General features: G+C 60.5%; 4 protein-coding genes across 6 annotated transcripts; 3 read left to right on the top strand and 1 right to left on the bottom strand.

The window, feature by feature from the left end:
- The first annotated feature begins 172 nt into the window (after positions 1-172).
- On the top strand, positions 173-5,171 carry ZP1 (zona pellucida glycoprotein 1). Of its 2 annotated transcripts, XM_003206153.5 has the most exons (11): positions 230-1,235; positions 1,311-1,432; positions 1,505-2,792; positions 3,326-3,469; positions 3,546-3,730; positions 3,809-3,906; positions 3,975-4,102; positions 4,310-4,499; positions 4,578-4,728; positions 4,804-4,888; positions 4,962-5,171. In XM_003206153.5, exons 1-11 carry the CDS (start codon positions 1,028-1,030, stop codon positions 5,066-5,068), a joined length of 2,706 nt encoding a protein of 901 aa, XP_003206201.3. In that variant the 5' UTR covers positions 230-1,027; the 3' UTR covers positions 5,069-5,171. The 2 variants fall into 2 exon arrangements, 1 of the variants encoding a protein (XP_003206201.3); XR_014883842.1 differs by lacking the exons at positions 4,804-4,888; positions 4,962-5,171 and having other exon boundaries at positions 173-1,235; positions 4,360-4,499; positions 4,578-4,724.
- Positions 5,172-5,297: 126 nt separating this feature from the next.
- On the bottom strand, positions 5,298-9,361 carry PRPF19 (pre-mRNA processing factor 19). Its single transcript, XM_085226057.1, has 17 exons — positions 9,203-9,361; positions 8,939-9,088; positions 8,756-8,832; positions 8,545-8,686; positions 8,248-8,321; positions 8,106-8,168; positions 7,961-8,002; positions 7,773-7,847; positions 7,475-7,550; positions 7,127-7,236; positions 6,860-7,015; positions 6,710-6,779; positions 6,487-6,572; positions 6,093-6,263; positions 5,833-5,938; positions 5,634-5,737; positions 5,298-5,475 (listed from the first exon to the last, which is right to left on the bottom strand). Exons 1-16 carry the CDS (start codon positions 9,219-9,221, stop codon positions 5,640-5,642), a joined length of 1,515 nt encoding a protein of 504 aa, XP_085082183.1. The 5' UTR covers positions 9,222-9,361; the 3' UTR covers positions 5,298-5,475; positions 5,634-5,639.
- TMEM109 (transmembrane protein 109) lies at positions 9,362-11,509 on the top strand. Its single transcript, XM_010710775.4, has 4 exons — positions 9,362-9,526; positions 10,492-10,632; positions 10,710-10,812; positions 10,895-11,509. Exons 1-4 carry the CDS (start codon positions 9,422-9,424, stop codon positions 11,287-11,289), a joined length of 744 nt encoding a protein of 247 aa, XP_010709077.3. The 5' UTR covers positions 9,362-9,421; the 3' UTR covers positions 11,290-11,509.
- Positions 11,510-11,588: 79 nt separating this feature from the next.
- On the top strand, positions 11,589-17,847 carry TMEM132A (transmembrane protein 132A). 2 transcript variants are annotated; one of them, XM_010710774.4, is made up of 11 exons: positions 11,589-12,747; positions 13,239-13,459; positions 13,530-13,742; positions 13,841-14,160; positions 14,230-14,376; positions 14,931-15,123; positions 15,189-15,332; positions 15,401-15,603; positions 15,848-16,124; positions 16,186-16,377; positions 16,452-17,847. In XM_010710774.4, the coding sequence occupies exons 1-11, from the start codon at positions 11,844-11,846 to the stop codon at positions 17,502-17,504; spliced, it is 3,867 nt and encodes a 1,288-aa protein (XP_010709076.2). In that variant the 5' UTR covers positions 11,589-11,843; the 3' UTR covers positions 17,505-17,847. The 2 variants fall into 2 exon arrangements, with proteins under 2 accessions (XP_010709076.2, XP_085082119.1); XM_085225993.1 differs by lacking the exons at positions 14,931-15,123; positions 15,189-15,332; positions 15,401-15,603.
- The last annotated feature ends 363 nt before the right edge of the window (positions 17,848-18,210 follow it).

The following is an 18,210-nucleotide window of genomic DNA, read 5'->3' as shown; positions in this document are numbered from 1 at the left end:
CTCTCCAAGAAAAGGGAAAACTGAGTCCAAGTCCCGTTGAGCCATGTTCTCTTCCTGCTGAGCTGAGTGTCTCCATGCAGTCCTAGCTCAGAAATCATCCTTTATCCTCCCATGGAAGGGGAATGTTGCCCCATGGGTGCCTGGCTCCAACGGTTGGGGCTTGATGGCTGAGCTCCAGGGCTCCTTGGGTCTGTGTAGGCTTGGAGCAGGTCTGGAGCTGGCTGTGACCCCCAAAAGAGGACTGGGGTCAGGGTGAGAGAATTTAAGCTTCACTAAGAGCAGGACCCAGAAGAGAAACTGGGACTGGAGGGGAGAGGAGTGTACAGGAGAAACATGAAATGCTGCTGTCAGCAGCAACCTGAGGGGAGCAAGGTCCTTCCCAGCCTGATGGAGCATCCCCACACCTCCAGCCTGGGCACAATTCACTTCCAGGTTTTTGTGCCCCCTCTACTCAGTGATAGTGGGCACTCCACAGCTGTTGCACTGAGCACCTTGGAGCACTGCTGGCAACGGCACCGGTGCAATGTGGGGTGACGACTGAGCCAAGGGGTGTCCAGGGACCCCTGTGCCCTGCTGGGAGCAGCAGTCTCAATTCCCCATTTGCAGGAGCATTTCCCCAAGCCCATGTCAACCATGAGGCACCGTGATCTCCAAATGACTTTCGGTTCCCTTGTGGCACCATGAGTGGGGCAAAGTGACCTGGGTCTGTGTATGGGGGCACCCCTGACCGTGAGAGCACTTGGACAGGGCTTGGGGCAGCCCAACCTGGTGGAAGATGTCCCTGCTGTAGGACTGCTCTATGGACTCCTTGGCATGCTCCCATGGCCAACAGGGAGCCGGATGGCATACACCATGGAGCTGTGGGGTCTTATGCCAGCACAGTGCTGCTTCAGTCCCATTTCTTGGTCTAGCACCAGATCTCAATTCCCCATTTGCAGGACACAGGGCATGCCGGCCTTCAAACAGCTTTCACTTCCCCCCCTCACTTCGCTGACGCCTCGGTCATCTGATTGTTGCCCAGGTATAAATGGAGGAGACCCACGAGAAGATCCGTGTTGTGCTCGGCACTGAGATGGGCTGGAGCTGCTCCCTTCTGCTGCCGTTGCTACTGCTGCTGCCTGCATGGCTGCCTTCTTGCTTGGCACTGCTACGGTACCATTACGACTGTGGGGACTTTGGCATGCAGCTGCTGGCATTCCCCACACGTGGCCGCACCATGCGCTTCAAGGTCCTGGGTGAGTGATGGGCATCCAATGGCAGTATGAGGGGAGTGGGATGGGGTCAGCTTCACTGCCCCCGTGTCCTCACAGATGAGTTTGGCACCCGCTTTGAAGTGGCCAACTGCTCCATCTGCCTGCACTGGCTCAACACTTTGGAGGATGGTGGGCTTGTCTTCTCAGCTGGCTACAAGGGTTGCCACGTGTTGCTGAAGGTGAGGCTGTGCTTGCTTGTGGGGCACCGGTGAGGTGGGATGGGGTTAGACCTCCTGCTTTCCCTGCCATAGGGTGGCCGCTACGTGCTGCGGGTGCAGCTGGAGGAGATGCTGCTCAGTGGGGTGGTGGCTGCCTCCTACGAGGTGAACATGACGTGCCCACGGCCAGCTGGCTATGAGGTCCTCAGAGATGAAAACATGCATGGCCACCACCAGCCTGACCGGGGCAACAGTGCCCTGCCAAGTAACGGTGTCAATGTCCTCATCCCCCGGCCACGGCCCGGCCTCCTGCAGCACTTAGCCCATTCTGCCCTGGCCATCCCCCGCCCCCAGCTGCCCCCCAGAGCCCCCATGGAGCAGAGTCAACCTGTGGCACACGCACAGCCCATCCTGGAGCACCCAGAGCTGCAGCACCAGCCTCAGCCCAGCATGGAGCAACCAAGACCCCAGCCCCACAACCAACCTAGGATGATCCATGCTAGTGGTGAAACCCAGATGGGTCTCCTTCATCCCGGTCTTCAGTCCCAAAACCAGCCTGGGTTTGCGCATGCTGGAAGTCAGATCCAAACAGGGGTCCTTCGCCCAGGTCTTCAGTCCCAAAACCAGCAAGGATTAGTGCGTGAAGGGAGTGAAACCCAACCAGGTGTCCTTCGTCCAGGTTTTCAGTCTTCAAACCAGCATGGATTAGCACACTCAGGGGGTCAAACCCAACTGGGTATCCTTCGCCCAGGTCTTCAGTCCCAAAATCAGCATGGATTAGTGCATCCAGGGTATCAAACCCAACCAGGTATCCTTCGCCCAGGTCTTCAATCCTCAAACCAGCATGGATTAGTGCACCCAGGGAGTGAAACCCAACCAGGTATCCTTCGCCCAGGTCTTCAGTCCTCAAACCAGCATGGATTAGTGCACCCAGGGGGTCAAACCCGGCCGGGTGTCCTTCGTCCAGGTCCTCAGCTCCAGCACCAGCCTGGGCTGGTGCGTGCTGGCAGTCAAACTCAAGCAGGTCTTTTTCACTCAGGCCTCCAGCCCCCAAACCAGCCTAGCTTAGTGCAACCCGGGCTGCAGCCTGGCTTGATGCACACCAGCACTCATACACAGGCAGGGTTTGTCCGCCCAGGCCTCCAGCCCCAAAGCCAGCTGGGCTTGCTTCTCCCCAGCCTCCAGTCCCACGCCCAGGGCAGCCTCCTGCGCCCCAGCCTCCAGAGCCAAGCAGGGCTGCTGCAACCCAGCCAGCCCCGACCAGGGCTGCTCCGCCCAGGGCTGCCACCACGACCAGGGCTGGTGAGCCCAGGGCTGCAGTCCCAAGCCCAGCCTGGGCTGCTGCATCCCACGGCTCTCTTCTACTCCTCAGCGGGGGCAGGTAAGTGGATAGAATGGGATGGGGGTGTAACTGTGCATAGAGACTTGAGGGTGCTGGGAGTGGGTGGAGGGTAACTGAGGAAGGTGGGCACAAGGATGCTTGGGGTGGGCTACAGATATTTGGGCAGGGGGATGCTCAGGATAGGCACAGGGATACTTTGGGTAAGCTATAGATGCTTGAGCAGGAGAATGCTATGTTCAGACAGGAAGATGCTTGGGCAGAAGGATACGTTTGGGTTGGGTAGGTGGATAGTCATGTTGGGCTGGGTGATGCTTGGAGTGGGCAGGATGGTTTGGGTTGGCAGGGGAATCCCCCTCCCCAGGGAACGCTATGGGGATGCTTGGACAGGAGAGTGAGCAGAGGATGCTTGGTGTGGGCAGAGGGACGCTTAAGGCTGGAAGGAAGATGCCTGGGGAAGAGGATGCTGTGGGTTGACAGGGTACTTGGGCAGAAGGGTGGGCAGGAGGTTGCTGAGGTCAAGCAGGGGGCCGCTCGCTGTGGGCATGTGTGCTGCTGAGTGCTCATTGCCCCAGGTGAGCCTCTGACACGGGAGCAGTGCCAGGTAGCAGTGGGGAGGCTGTCCTGTGTGTCCCCGCCGGGCCGTGATGCCTGCCTGCAGGCAGGCTGCTGCTTTGATGACACAGACCGTGTGATGCCCTGCTATTACGGCAACACAGGTAGGACTCAGCAGTGGGCAACCCACTGCTTGCTATGGCCAACTGCAGCACATGACTGCACCTCTGTGTGCCACAGCCACTGTACAGTGCCTGCCTGAGGGCCAGTTCGTGCTGGTGGTGCCGCGGGGGCTGTCGGCGCAGCCCTACAACCTGGACAGCGTGCGCCTGGCCAGCACCCAGCCTGGCTGCCAGCCTGCCCAGACCTCTGACACCTTCGTCCTCTTCCACTTCCCTGTCACGCAGTGTGGCACCACTGTGCAGGTGGGGGTACAGCCCTGAGACTCCTCCCCTTCCTGATTGCCAAGTGGGAGCCTGACCACCATGTGCTCCCCCCTCCAGGTGATCGAGGACCGGTTGGTGTACGAGAACCAGCTCATCTCCACCATTGATGTCCAGCCAGGGCCCCATGGCTCTGTCACCCGTGACAGTGTCTACATGTAAGGGGATGATGGGTGGAGGGCATGGGGATGCTCACAGTGCTGCTCACCCCATTGTCCCCCTACAGCCTCCATGCCCGCTGCATTTACAATGCCACTGAGCTGCTGCCGCTGAGCCTGGAGGTGGCTGTGCCCCCCACTGCTGCTCCTCTGGCACAGCCGGGGCCACTCCAGCTGCAGCTGCGCATCGCCACTGGTGAGCCCACCCCGGTTCTCCATCCCCTGCTCTCCAACCCCATCCCTGTGCCCCCCACTCCTGATTACTTCCATCCTCACATCCCCCATCCCCATTCCCACACCCTCACCACACTGTCCTCCACCCCTGCGCTTCCCATCCCCATACTTTCCACCTCCACGCCTTCCCACAGCCCTATGCCCTGCTCAGCCTCAAACCCTCCCGTAGATGAGAGCTACAGCTCCTACCATCCTGACACCGACTACCCGCTGGTGAAGGTGCTGCGGGACCCCATCTATGTGGAGGTGCGGCTGCTGCAGAAGACTGACCCAAATCTGGTGCTGGTGCTGCACCAGTGCTGGGCAGCCCCCAGCACCAGCCCGGCAGCTGAGCCCCAGTGGCCCATCCTGGTGGACGGGTGAGCAGATGGGGGGGGATGGGGGGGGCGCTGGCAGGGCTCGTTTATGCTGACACAGGGTCTTTGGTCATCCCTCAGGTGCCCCTTTGCTGGGGACAACTACAGGACACAGCTGGTGCCAGTGGGACCTGCCACACTGCAGCTGCCCTTCCCCAGCCACTACCAGCGCTTTGCTATCTCCACCTTTGCCTTTGTGGACAACCCTTCTATGGTGGTGCTGGAGGGAGAGGTAAGGCAGGGGGGTCCTCCCGCTCAGTGGGACCCCACCATGACACCGGGTGTGACATGGCACCATGTCCCACAGGTGTACATCCTGTGCAGTGCCTCAGTGTGCCACCTGTCCCAGCCCGAGCCCTGCCGGCCCTCCTGTCAAGTGGCCATGCCTTCCCGTAAGTGGGGCTGCAGTAGGGGGCCCTCTCTGCCCTTGCCTTTTTCAAACCAACCCCCGTGCTCTCTCCCCAGGGGCCCGACGAGCTGCAGGGGACAGGAAGACAGCAGACATCTTGGGCACAGTCACCTCCTGGGGATGCATTGTCTTGCCAAAGGGTCCTGCAGTGGGGAGACCTTAAGCACGTGTTGCTGCCTCCTTGTTCCTCCTCCTGGTCAGGACAGAGCCCCAATGCTCTGGTCCTGGTGGGGGCAAGCAGGAACAATAAATCAGCAATTGGCAAAGACTAGTGGTGGCATTTATGGGATGGGAGTAACGTGGGCTGAAGGTGGGGAGGGAGGGATGGAACCCCAGAACCAGGTCTGTTCTGGCTCCCCTTGCACCCTGGCCCCCACCATGCTGACCAGGGCTATGGTGAATAGTTCTTTATTTATGTACTGAAACCAGATAACTGCTTACAAAACTGCACAGTCCCCCATCCCTCCATCACAACTATCCACCGGGGTACAGGTTGGAGCCTTTCAAGTGTATCACTTACAGCCACAGAAGAGAGTCTAAAGCCAGAAAGACCAACACGAAACTGGAAAACTAAAACAACAAATCCGTGAAGCATGGGGAGGGTGACATCCAACTAAGCCCCCCCCCCACCAACAGTTACAGCAAGGAAATCTAAAGGAGAAAGGAAACCCCTCCCACCCCCCCCATCCCAAATCGAAGCACTGCAGTGAGCGCTGCCAGCCCCATACCCGAGGCTACAGGCTGTAGAACTTCAGGCTGCGGTCCATGCCTGTCGAGGCGATGAACTTGGCATGGTGGCCAAAAGCCACCCCTGTGGTGAGGCCACTGTGTTCTGCAGAGGGAAGACAGCATATGGTTATGTCATGAAGAGGTAGGAGAGACTTCTCGGCCACTCTCAGCCCCATGCTCCCTCCCACAGCCCCGCACCAGTGAAGTGGAGGATTTCTGTCCACTGCTTGCAGATGTAGATCTGGACGTCTGTGCCGCCCAGTGCCAGGTAGGTGCCGCTCTGGTCAAAGATGAGAGACTTCACCTGGGAAGGAGCAGAGGAACAAAGCTTCAGGCCAGGCCCAGGAAGCCCCAGACATGTGCCAGAGTTGCAGCACCCTTTCTACCCTCCAGCACCCTGAGCAGAGCAAAGCAGCAGGGCTAGGGTGGCCAACACTGGGACAAGGGAGCCACCACACCTCGAAGTTATTGTCCAGCTGCAATGTCTTGAAGTTCTTCAGTTTACGCAAGTCCCAGAGCTTGACAGAAGAGTCGTCTGCAGCTGTGGCCAGGTAGTAGCCGTTCTCAGAGAAGGCAATGCTGGTGATGGGGCCGGAGTGCCCTGGGAAGTTGGCCACGTTGGTGCGTTCCTGGGGACAGGAGAGTCAAACATGGGCCTCAAGCATCCTCTGCCTCCCAAGGGCAGCAGCGTGGCGAGGAGGGAGACAGCGCGCAAAGACAACAGAATTTGCACGTGCCCAGAGAAGCAAGGATGAGGAAAGCCATAGGGCTGTCACTCCAGGGGGCACCCAAAGCTCTGTGCAGAACACAGCACCCACTGCCCAATCCCTGTCTGCCCAGGGCCAGTCCTACCTTCAGATCCCAGATCTTGATCTGAGAATCCATTGTTCCTGTTCCAAAGATGAGCCCATCTGGGTGGAATTGGGCACAGGTGAGAGCTGCAGAGACAGAAAGATATATGAGAGTTGGGGAGGCTCTGTCCTGTGAGAATCCTGCTACCAGCAACTCCCGGGGAAGAAAATTCCCCCTCTGCAAAGCCACAAGAACCCCACAGCATGGGTACTTTCGGTCTTACCACAGCCAGAGCTCTCATCTGTCACTTTGGTGAGAACACGGCCGGTCTGGATGTCTGAAAAGGCCCAGTACTGGAAAAGACATTCATGCCATTGAGCACGCAGCCACCAAGCAGGGTGTCCATGTGCCCTGAGCCCAGCCTGGCTCTCACCTGGTCATCTGAAGAGCTCAGAAGGTAATCACCCGTGGCATGCAGGCTGAGCCCTGTCACAGAGCCCTCATGGGCGCGAACAACCTGCACACAGGAAGCGTTGGGCACAGACCAGATCCGAATGGTGGCATCAGGAGAAGCTGAGAACACCAAATCCTAGAAATAAAGGGATAAAGCAGGAAATTTAACATCAAAACAGTGCCATGTCTCTGTTTGCAAGCTCCTTTACAGGCAGGAAGGGAAAGCTTGAAGTGGGCAGCAGCGCACCTGTGAGGGGTGGAACACAACACTGGTGACCTTCTTAGAGTGGCCCTTGAGTGTTGCCAGGATCTGCTCCGAGGTCTTATCAAAGACGATGACATTTTTATCAGCTCCACCTAGCAATCAAAGCAGGGAACTATCAGAGATGGGACTTGTATGTTGAACTTAGGACACAACTGCTGCTCTTTGAGATCTCTGTCCTGGGAAGCTCTCAGGATGTGAGCAAAGAGAATTCCTTACACCCCTTTGCTCACTCCAACCTCACAAAAGGTCAGAGAAAGGACCCCATTCCCAGGAAGTTGAAGGGTCTGTGCTGACAACAAAGACCCCAGAGCGTGGAGGTGGCTCCCTTACCGGTGAGGATCTTGTTGGTGTCGGAAGGACAAAGGTCCAAGGCCAGGATTCCTGGAATGCTGGCACTGTGCAGCCCCTGTGCAAGGCAGAAAGAGGCCAGGTTGGTGCCACAAGCAGGAAAATACCCCAAAGAGAACCCAAAGGTCTTGCAAGGGGTTTTGCTGGAAGACACCTCCACTGCAGCACTGGTCTCCGTGGAGAGTCATGACCCCCCCTGGCACTGACCAGCAACAGAACTGTGGTTTTGGACAATGCCCAGCAACAGAGAGTGAGTTTTTGACAGCGCTGTGGAACTCACCACATGCGAGGCAACCTGCCGGTACTTGCTGAGCTCTTCTGGCTTCACTAGCTCCTCTGGCACTGTCTTGCCCCTCTGCAAACAGAAGATGGTGTGGGGATAAACATCTGTACCTCTTGGAACACTCCATGTCCTGATCACTGTGGTATCTTGAATGTGAAATGTAAGCATGATATGTGGCCGCTCACCTTCTTGCGCTCCGTGGTCAGCACAGTGGCCTTGTCTTGAAGCTATGAAACACGACGACAGTGGTTACAGCCAACCTGGGCTCTCCCAGCAGCAGGACAGGGAGCAGCTGAGAGCTGGAGCAGCACAGGTAGCACAAGTCCTTACCTTCTGGATAATCTCAGGAGTCATGCCTGCAAGCTCACCCAGGTCCATGGACTCTCCAGCTCCCTGCGTGGGGCAGAAAGGGCTCAGTTATATGCAGGTAGGAAACAGAAGAGACACACATAGTAAGGTAGAAGAAACTCACCGACACATTAGGCTGGGAGGATGGCACTGCCTGTGGCACGATGAGGCCGGCCTGTGGTTTCAGCGTGGCCAGAGCTGCAAAAGGAGAAAAACATTATGAATTCCACCCTCCATCCTGGAGGCATTCATAGACCAGGCTGCACACGGCTCTGGGCAGGCTAATCTAGTGGCTGGTGACCCTGCATGTAGCACGGGGTTGAAACTAGATGATCATTATGGACCTTTTCAACCCAGGCCATTCTATGGCTCTGTGGTTCTCTTTTCCTTGAGTTTTACAGCCCCCTTCATCCAAGCTCACCTTCTCTGGCAGCAGTGACCTCCTTGGTAAGCCGTGCGATGACACGGCAGGCAGCATCATGCTGGTACAGCGCGTGGGACAACTCCTGGCGTGTGGTCTGCAGCTGCTGGCGCAGCGTGAAGCTGTGCAGCATGACAGCATCCTACAAGGGCACCAGAAGGGGAGTCAGGGGGAGGCACTCAGCCCCACACCTCAGCTCTCTGCAACTTACCCACTCATCCTGCAGTGCCTTCAGGATGGCCGGGATGCTGGTGGCCGATGGTGGCTTGGGCCGGATGGGATGGGCAACTGCCAACACAGATGCACCCTCAGCTCCTTGCCCTTCACCACAGCCCCTCGTGTCCCCCCCGGCAGCTCGGGACCGGGCTCCCGGTGTCCCCTCGTGCCCTCCCACCTTTGATGTCGATGAGCTGCTCCTCGGATAAGGGCTGGTTGTTGACGGGGTCGGTGCCGTTCTCTGCAATGTATTTCTCGATCAGCCGCCGCTCGTACACGTGGTTGGACACCGGCGACACGCACGGGTGCTCGGGAACCTCGTTGGAGACTGCGGGGACAGCGTAGGGGGCGGCGCAGGTCACGGCGTGTTCTCGACTTGCCCCCATCCCCCCCCCCGCCCGCCGCCGCCGCCGCCGCCCCCCCCCGGGCCGCCCCCGCTCACTGGAGCAGATGAGGGCCATGGCGGGCCCTGCGCGCTCCGCTTCCGGCTGCTCCTGGTTCCGCTTCCGGCTCTGCGCGGCCTCACCGACGCTCGGAGCGCTTACGCGGGCTCCGCTCAGGCGGCCGCCGGAAACGGAAGTGCTCCCGGCGTGCCCCGCGCCAGTGCATTCCCCCTTTCCCCCCCGCCTCCCGGCGCACCCCGAGCAGGACTACAGCTCCCATGGCGCCCCGCGGCGGCGGGCTCGCGGCACGACCGTTCGTGCGTTGTGGCCGACCTGCCCGCAGCGCCCCCGTGCGGCAGTGGGCGGTCCTGCCCTGTGCGGGGGTGCGGGAGAACCCCGGGAGGAAGGGGAAGAGGATGAGGGGGGACAAGGCGGATGAGGGGAGGGGAGGGACAGCGCAGGGGGAAAATGGGGGGTTGTGGGAGGGAATATGGGAGTGGGGATTGGGAGGGTGCGGGGGAGGTGGAGAAGAGCAGAGGGCCTGGAGTGGGCAGGGGGTGCTGGGAGGGTAAATGGGGGGTGTATAGGAGTGTACTGACTGGGGCACCTAGGGTAATATTAAGGGGGATATTGGGGGGGAATGCTTGGAGGAAATATATGGGGGGGGCATATGGGGAGGGGCTATATTGAGGGATTAGAGGGAGGGCTGTAATGAGGGGTAATGGGGGGGGAAATTGGGGGTTGGGGGCATATGGGGGGATACTGAAGAGTATAGAGGGAGTGTTCATATGGGGGAATATTGGGGGACTGTGTTATGGGTACATAGGGGGCATATGGGGGGCATGAGCATGGGAGGGCATGTAGGGAGATGGGGGTTATATTGGGAGATGGCATGGGTGGGCACACTGGGGAGTAATGGGGGTACATTTGTGTATATCGGTGGGGAACATATTGAGGGAGGTTGAGAGGGGAGTGGGGGGCAATGGGGGTACAATGGGGTGTTGGGGAGGCTATTCTGGGGTGTTGTATGGGTGAGCCTTATGGGGGAGGCAGATGGGGGGATATTGGGGTATATTGCAGGAAGTACTGTGTTGTGGGGGTGTATGGGCAGGCAGATAGATGGGGTGGTATGGGGGGCACATAGGAAAATATTGGGGGTTCATATTTGTGGAGCCTCTATTGGGGGATATATGGGGAGATGTAGGAGGGTCATGGAGGAATATGGGGTGGCATGCTGGGCGGGCACATTGAGAGGGCACCCTGGGGATATGTTTGGGGGGCTTGGAGAGGGCACCAAGTTGTGGGGGGCTGATTAGGGGGGCAGCTCAAACCCCTCCGTTGCCCACAGACCCCGTTGGCAGTGCCAAGGATGGGGGCTTTTGGCAGTGCCATGGCTGCCTTGGATGAGGCCCTGTGGCAGCTGGGCCACACCACCTGGGCCAGCCTGGAGGGCTGCCTGGGAGCCGAGCCGCTGCGCCTGCTGGCCGAGGTGAGCAGGGGGAGTTGGAGGTGGGGGGGAGGTGTAGTGAGCATGACATGGCCCCATGAGGCCCTTTCTCTTTGCAGAGCCTGCTGACTGCACTCTGGCTCACCGCCTCAGCCATCTCATCAGGCCTGGCTGTGCTGAGCAGCACAGTGGGGGATCTGCTGGATGCCTGCGGTTTGCACGGTGAGCACGGTGCAATGTGGGCTCGCCCGGGTGCAGCCCCAACTGCTTGGTCTCAAATATTCTCCCATGTTTTGAACCACAGGGACCTGGCTGGCGGGCAGTGTGGCACTGAGCCCCGGTGCGGTGCAGCGGGTCTTGCTGTGGGGGCTGCTAGCTCTGGTGGGGGTCCACTTCCTGCCATGGCTGTTGGGCCTGGTCGTGGCACTGCTGCGGCCCGTGCTGCACTGGCTCCGGCTCTGTGCCTTCCTGGGAGCCTTCCTGCATGTGGTGGCAGCAGAGGGCAGCGGCCTCATGGTGCGGGCGGCCATGCTGCTGGGGCTCTGGGGGCTCTATGTGCTGCTGGGGGGTGGCAGGGCCCCCCCGCCCAGCCCTGGTGCACACCTGGAGGCTGCTGTGCGCAGCCTGGAGTGGAAGGTGGAGGAGCTGCGGAGGAGGCAGCAGCACTATGGGGCAGCACGAGGCCGTGCGGAGGAGTGAGGGGTGTGGGGGGGCCCTCTGTTTGTGTGTGTGTATGGCCCCCTCCAGTGCCCCACATCAGTGCCTTCACTAACACCAAACCCAAGCCCTGAACCCCCTCACACCAAAGTGCCTGGGGGTCCCAAACTAGGTAACCCCCCCAGCCATAGGATGAGGGCTACGTGCTTAGTTTGCTGTTGTGGAATGGTTTGGCCACCAAATAAAGTTTGACTGCTGTCCACGCTGTGCCTGCAGGGAAGGCGCTCAGTTCCGGGGGGGGCACAGAGGACACTCAGGGTGGGGGCAGGACATACTGTCCCTGTGAGTGCTGTCTCTGTCGCCTGTTTGCTGAGGGTGAGGTTATCAGTGCCAATGTCTGGCTCTGTCCCTGGTGCCCTCTGGCTTTGCGGCACTCCCGTCCTTCCAGTGTTCCCCCATTGCCACCAGTGTCCCCAGTGCCCTCGACTCTGACGCTGTGTCCCCATCCCTTCCAGTGTCCCCACTGTTCCTATGGCCCCCAGCCTTCCCAGTCCCTTCAGTCTTCCTACTTTGTCCCACTGCACTCAGCATCCACAATGTCACACTCCCTTCCTTGTACCCCCAGTGCCCCCAGTCCTTTCAATTACCCTCCAAGTCCCTCCAGTGATCCCAGTGCCCCAGGTCTGCCCCAGTGCCCAAGTCCTTCAACCACACCCACCCTTCCCTGTGCCCCCCATGCCTCCCATCCCTCCCAGTCCTGCTCAGAGTCCCCAGTCCCACAAGTGTCCCTCATTCTTCCCAGTCCCACCAGCAATTCCTCCCACGTTCTCCCCAGCATACTGCATTCCTACCAACACCGCCACCCTTCCCTGTGCCCCCAGTGTCTCCCATCCTTCTCAATCCCTCCAGCTCTCCCAGTGTCCCCCACCCTTCCCCGTGCCCTTATTACCCCTCATTCCTCCCAGTCCCTCAGTGCCCCAGTGTCCCCAATGCCTTCAACTCTCCCTAATGTCTCCAGTCCTCACAGCACCGCCTGTCCTCATGCCTCCCAAACCCTCCAGTTCTCCCATGACGCCTATGCCCCTTACCTCCCCAGGTCTCCCAGTGCCCCTCGTTCTTCCCATTTCCCCCAGCACGTCCAATATCCCTCATCCTTCCAGTCCGCCCAGCTCACCCCGCTGTTCCCCTTCTCCCCATTGTCTCCCAATCTCTCCCGGTGCCCGGCTCGGGACGAGAATGTCGCTCCGTGTCTGCTCCCTCGGGGTCCCGCAGTGCCCGGCGCGGGGCGTTTAGGACCCGCCGGGGTGAGGCGGCGCCGGTGCCGGTCCCGCCCCGGCCCCATTGTCTGCGCGCGGAGGCGGAGGGACGGTAGCAGAGGCTCCGCTCGCACGGACGCTCCGCGGAGCCCGCACGGCCCCGGCTCCGGAACCGGTCCGGCCATGGCCCTGGACAAGGTGCCGTACCTGTTGCTGCTGGCCGCCGCACTGCTCGGGGCTTCAGGTGAGCACCGCGGGCACCGAACCCCCCAGGCCGGAAACTGCTCCACACGGCTATCCCGGGGAGAGCCGGGAGGTGGACATGGGATGAGCTGGGATCTGCCCTATGTGCTCCCCGGAGTCTACCGGGATCTGCCCTGGGCGGCCGTGGAACCGCGGAGTGGTTGGGTTGGAAAGGGTCCTTGAAGATCACAAAACCATGGAATGGTTGGGTTGGAAGGGACCTTGGGAATCATCCAGTCCCTACGATCCATTTGGAATCTGCCCCATGTGCTCCCTGGATCTGGTGGGGATCTGTCCCACACAACCCCTGTACCCCCAGGTGCCCAGTGCCTGGCTCCCACCCCCAGCAATCACTCAGCACTGCTCCCCCCAGCAGACTCCTTCCTGGGCAGGTTGGGGGTTGGATTCTCCAGGAGCAGCAGTGCCCAAAGCCCATGGGAAAGCCATTCCCTTGTTTCAGTGCCCACCCTTGCCTTGTCTCCATCTCCTCAGCCAGCAGCGAGTGGTCCCCCCCGGAGCCCGTGTTCCTGCCTGTGGAGATGGAGCTGCAGGAAGTGCCCGAGCACTACCGCCTGCAGCGTGCGGATGGAGTCCTGCCTGCTAACACCTCTCTGCATGCCCGTTCTGACACCTTCCTGCTGCTGCCCCGCCACCCCACCGCTGGCCCCTCACCTCTTCTGCGAGCCTCCTACCCACCCTTCAGCACCCACCAGGTAATGCCAACCACCACAAAGCCGTGCTGAGCCCACGGGGACACCACACCGCCATCCCCATCTCTTCCAGGAGGTGCCCACCAAGAGTCCCACCTGGGCCATCCGTGCCGTGCCCCTGCACAGCACTGTGAGTCCAGATGAACCCAATGCCCGTGTCCTCTTCCACCTGCATGGCCCTGACTGGCGTGGCCGGCGGGACCCCCCTGGGGACCACTCGCTGCCCTGCATTGTCCTGCAGGCCCAGCAGCGCAGCCAGACGGTGCAAGGTTCCTGCCATGTGCAGGTGGGTCACAGCCCACAGCCCTGCAGCCCCAAGGTGCTGTCGCCGTAGTGCTGCTGGCCCCACTCAGCCCCCAGCCCTAAGGCTGCTGTCCCCCCCAGGCCCCACTGGGCATCTGCTTGGTGGAACTGGAGATCCCAGCACGCTGGTTCTCCCCGGTGTCATCCCTGGAGTCAGTCGAGCTGTGGTACGGCGTGGCTGGGCCGGGAACCTGCAGCCATCCCAGTGCCACAGTGGAGCCTCTGCGGTACGTGGGGATGCTGGAGATGCAGGCAGTGCCGGCAGTGGCACAACGGCAAGAGGTGCAGTTGGATGAGAGAGTGCTGCTGCGCGTCCCTGACAGAGCCTTGCGGCCTGGGCAGCACTTCACTGCCAGCCTGGCGCTGCGACACAACTTCACTGCCATGTTGCTGACCCTGCGGTGAGAGCACGTGTGAGGAGGGGGGGTTGTGATGGGGGCACAGTATGACGGCCCTTCCTCATTACGTAGAGTCAAGGCCAAGAAGGGGCTGCAGGTGGTGGCCGCCAGGTCTGCGGACCCTGCGTGGACTGTCCATTTGGAACGCAGCCGTGGCCCCAAGCACTGGTCGGCTGTGGTGACATGTCGGCGCAGCAGGGACATCCTTAGGAGCACCAGGTATGGGCAGTGACATGGGAGAGATTTTCAGCGTGGCACCTGGTGGGGCCCACTTGGGCATGGGGACCTGTGCGTGGCACTGCATGCATTTCAGTATGGCCCCAGTTGAGCATGGGGATCTGTGCATGGCACCGCTACCATCCCACTGTGGTCCAGTTGGTCACAAGGACCTGTATATAACACTGCTCTCATCCCAGTATGGCCCCACTGGGCGCAATGACCTGTGCGTGGCACCGAATCCATCCCACAATGGCCCAATTGGCATTAGGGCCTGTGCATGGCAGCATATCCAGCCCAGTATGGCCCACTTGGGCATGGGAACCCGTGCATGTTGCACTGTCCCTGTCCCAGCAAATTCTAATTGGATGGCTGATGGTGTGGGAGAGCTCCATTTCAACAATAGGTCCCAGTTGGGGATGCAGGGTGGTCCCATCCCAGTAGGTCCTAGTTTGGGATATGGGGCAGCCCTGAAGCAGTGGGTCCCTGTTGGTGGACATCCCCATTCTGTTGGGTCCCCATCCCAGTGGGTCCCATCCAGAGCTCTGTTCCCACAGGGCACTGGAGGCAGCTGAGCTTCTCCACCTAGAGCTGGCGGTGGAGAATGGCACGGGGGGTCAGGCACTGGCACGACCCCTCACCTGGCAGGTGGAATACCCAGGCCAGGACCCTGAGGCTCAGAAGGACAAGCTGGTGTGGGAGGTGCAGGTGTCGGAGCGTGATATGCGCGTCCTCGTCCCCCTGGTGCAGGTGGGTGCCCCCATCCCGCATCCCACCCCACCTCCCCATGGTGCTCAGCCCCACTGTGTCTACAGGAGCTGGAGCTTCTCAATACGTCCCCGCTGACCGGTGTCCCCCGTACTGTGCCAGTGACATTGGTGACAGTGGAGGTGGGTGGTGCCGTGTCCGAGCTCAGTGAGCCACCAGGCTGTGAGTCAGCAGATACACAAGTGCTGCAGGTGAGCAGGGTCCCAGCCCGCCAGCACCACTCCCTGGGCACCCTCTGCCCCTCAGTGTGCCCCAACAGGTATCGGAGGGCTGTGATGCGGTGTTCGTGGGGGGCAAGGAGAGCCGTGGTGCCCGTGGGGTGCGGGTGGACTTTTGGGCACACCGCCTGCATGCCTCGCTGCTCTTCACTGTCTGGGCACCTCTGCTGCCATTGCGTGTCCAGCTGGGAGACACTGCCCTGGAGCAGGTGCGTGGCTGGCGTCTGCCTGGGAACACTGACAGGTGAGAGGAACACTCTGTGCTACTGCTGCTTTGGCATAGGATGGAAGGGAGCTGGCACTTGTGATGTGTGTCCCTGTCCCTCTGAGCCCCATCGTGCTTGTGCCGCATGTCTTTCTGAGTCCAAATGGTGCTCATGGTGTACCCTGCCCCCTATCCCGTGACCCAGTACCCCACCAAGCCTCCCTGGCACTCATGACACTCGCCCCTCTGCCTGTGGGTGATGCATGTGTCCTCGTGCCCACAGCTCTAGCAGTGACGTGGAGGACCCTGGGGAGGATGCTGAGCGGCGGGCACGGAGCTGCCGGTTGCAGTACCAGCGCACAGCAGTGCGGTTCCTGGCATACTTCGTGGCACATCCACAGGATGGTGGCCGCCACCTATCCTACTTGCCAGGCCCTGAGTGGCTGCTGGATGTCACGCACCTGGTGGCCAGCTGGGCACGCGTGCAGGACCCCCGTGTGGCATCACTGGAAGGCGGCACTGTGCTGGTGGGCCGGGAGCCCGGCGTCACCTCAGTGGAGGTAGGTTTGGGGCAACGCAGGGAGATGCGGTAGTGGAAGGATGCTGACCAGCTTCCTGCAGGTGCGCTCCCCGCTGTCGGATGCCATCCTCGGTGAGCAGATGCTGGTGGTGTCGGAGGAGAAGGTGGCAGTGACAGAACTGCGTGCTGCAGTGGTGGCAGGACTGGCGCTGGCGTTGCACCTGGAGCCTAGCCACCCTGGCATGCTCACTGCCGTGTGCCAGGCCACAGCTACGCTGCAGGGCTCCAAGCAGGTGAGGATCTGTGGGTGGCCAAGGAGGAGCTCTGTGCCCCAGTGCCACCCTGGTGCCACTCGGTGTCCTGGCAGGAGGCGACGCTATCTGTCTGGCTGTCCTTCTCTGATGGCACGCTGGCACCGATGGAGCTGTATGGTGGGCAGGATGCCGTGCTGGCTGTCACTTCACTGGATCCCACAGTGGTCAATGTGGTGGGGACTTCGTCCTGGCATCCGCGGGTGGTGGTGGAGGGGCTGGGCCGAGGGGCCCTGCTGCAGCTCAGCCTGCACCCCCTGGATGTGTGCCGCCGTGGCCGTCACCGTGCTGCTGTGTTGGCTGCTGGCACTGCCTTGTTAGAGGTGGCTGGAGGGCACAGCACCCCCCCAAGCAGCCCCCAGTCTCCCATGCCATTCCCAAGGGCAGAGGGGGCCCTGTCAGGTGAGGCAGTGATGGCAGGCCAGGGTGAGCATGGTGATGTGGGACTGGTCAACACAAAGCTGCAGGGCATGGGGTCTTCCTCCGAAGAGGAGGAGGAGGAAAGAGAGGAAGGCTATGGCCATGGCATGCAGGAGGAGGAGAAGGAAGAAATGGTGAAGGCCCCTGCACGTGTGAGCGACCTGGAGATCGGCATGTATGTGCTGCTGGGTGTCTTCTGCCTGGCCATCTTCATCTTCCTCGTTAACTGCGTCTTCTTTGTGCTGCGCTACCAGCAGAAGGAGCCCCCTGACACCAGCACCGCTCCTGCGGCTTCCCAGCCCCACAACTGGGTCTGGCTGGGCACTGACCAGGAGGAGCTGAGCCGGCAGCTGGATCGCCGGCAGCCTGAGCCTGACACCCTGCCAGGCCCCCAGCCTGAGCGCTGCTGCTGTGCAGACCCTCTGGCACCCGACATGGGGTCCCCCAGTGGCACCTCAGTGGAGTCCCGCAAAGAAAGGTCTGTGCCAGGGGGCAACCGGCGGAAACGCGTGGAGTTCGTCACCTTTGCACCCCAGCGTGCCCCTGAGGATCCCCCCCAGCCCACCCCCAATGTGCAATCCATCCTGGTGGCTGGTGAGGACGACATCCGCTGGGTGTGTGAGGACATGGGGCTGCGTGACCCTGAGGAGCTGCGCTGCTACATGGAGAGGATCCGTGGCAGCTCCTGACCCCCACCAGGACCGTCTACTTTGTCCCTATTCCTATTCTCCTTCGAGGAGACACTGGAGGGACCATTCTTAAGCCCCATTGGGAATCAGTGACATCCCGCTGTCACCTTGCCCTGGGGTTTCCACTGCGGTGCTGGGGGCACGGGGTCCCCTTCCTTTCTGAGGTTCTCATTGCCACATTGTGTTCATAGTGCTGATGCCGAGTTCTGTGGCCCCCCCTTGACTGGCCTCTTGTCTGTTTTGTACAACATTTTGTACCCATTGCGCTGTGGGGTGGGGACCCTTATTTATGGAAGATTTTTAAGTCTGATTGTTGTTACCAAAATTAAATATTTAAAACAAAGGAGTGGTGCCTGGTGTGGTGGCGGCACAGAACTGGGTCACTTTGCATTGCTGGGGACAAGCACAGGCTGTTTGCTTTGGCTCCAGGTGTGGGTGCATGTGGGAACGTCCTGGCTGTGGCCCAGCTGCTGTGACTTTGGGCAGGGAGTGGGTGGCATGAGGATGGGGATGGGATGGGAATGGGATGGGGATGGGATGGGGATGAGATGGAGATTAGGCGGGGATGGACTGAGCATGGGCACGGGATGGGATGGGATGGGATGGGGATGAGATGGAGATTAGGCGGGGATGGAATGAGCATGGGCACGGGATGGGATGGGATGGGATGGGGATGAGATGGAGATTAGGTGGGGATGGAATGGGC

Source organism: Meleagris gallopavo, chromosome 5, assembly GCF_905368555.1.
Source record: "Meleagris gallopavo chromosome 5, MGAL_WU_HG_1.1, whole genome shotgun sequence".
In the NCBI taxonomy this organism is placed as follows: domain Eukaryota; kingdom Metazoa; phylum Chordata; class Aves; order Galliformes; family Phasianidae; genus Meleagris; species Meleagris gallopavo.
The sequence above is the reverse complement of the archived record's forward strand: the minus strand, read 5'-3'. Positions and strand labels throughout refer to the sequence as shown.

Excerpts from the sequence above, each read along its gene's own strand:
- ZP1 (XM_003206153.5), top strand. The coding sequence starts at position 1,028 with ATGGAGGAGACCCACGAGAAGATCCGTGTTGTGCTCGGCACTGAGATG. Across the intron at positions 4,729-4,803 it reads TGGTGGTGCTGGAGGGAGAG|GTGTACATCCTGTGCAGTGC; the intron begins GTAAGGCAGGGG and ends CATGTCCCACAG. Across the intron at positions 4,889-4,961 it reads TCAAGTGGCCATGCCTTCCC|GGGCCCGACGAGCTGCAGGG; the intron begins GTAAGTGGGGCT and ends CTCTCTCCCCAG.
- PRPF19 (XM_085226057.1), bottom strand. Across the intron at positions 7,551-7,772 it reads GGCAGGTTGCCTCGCATGTG|GGGCTGCACAGTGCCAGCAT; the intron begins GTGAGTTCCACA and ends TGCCTTGCACAG. Across the intron at positions 5,939-6,092 it reads AGCTGGACAATAACTTCGAG|GTGAAGTCTCTCATCTTTGA; the intron begins GTGTGGTGGCTC and ends GCTCCTTCCCAG.
- TMEM109 (XM_010710775.4), top strand. The coding sequence starts at position 9,422 with ATGGCGCCCCGCGGCGGCGGGCTCGCGGCACGACCGTTCGTGCGTTGT. Across the intron at positions 9,527-10,491 it reads CGGTCCTGCCCTGTGCGGGG|ACCCCGTTGGCAGTGCCAAG; the intron begins GTGCGGGAGAAC and ends CGTTGCCCACAG. Across the intron at positions 10,813-10,894 it reads GGATGCCTGCGGTTTGCACG|GGACCTGGCTGGCGGGCAGT; the intron begins GTGAGCACGGTG and ends TTTGAACCACAG.
- TMEM132A (XM_010710774.4), top strand. The coding sequence starts at position 11,844 with ATGTCACACTCCCTTCCTTGTACCCCCAGTGCCCCCAGTCCTTTCAAT. Across the intron at positions 12,748-13,238 it reads CGCACTGCTCGGGGCTTCAG|CCAGCAGCGAGTGGTCCCCC; the intron begins GTGAGCACCGCG and ends CCATCTCCTCAG. Across the intron at positions 15,604-15,847 it reads CTGCCTGGGAACACTGACAG|CTCTAGCAGTGACGTGGAGG; the intron begins GTGAGAGGAACA and ends TCGTGCCCACAG.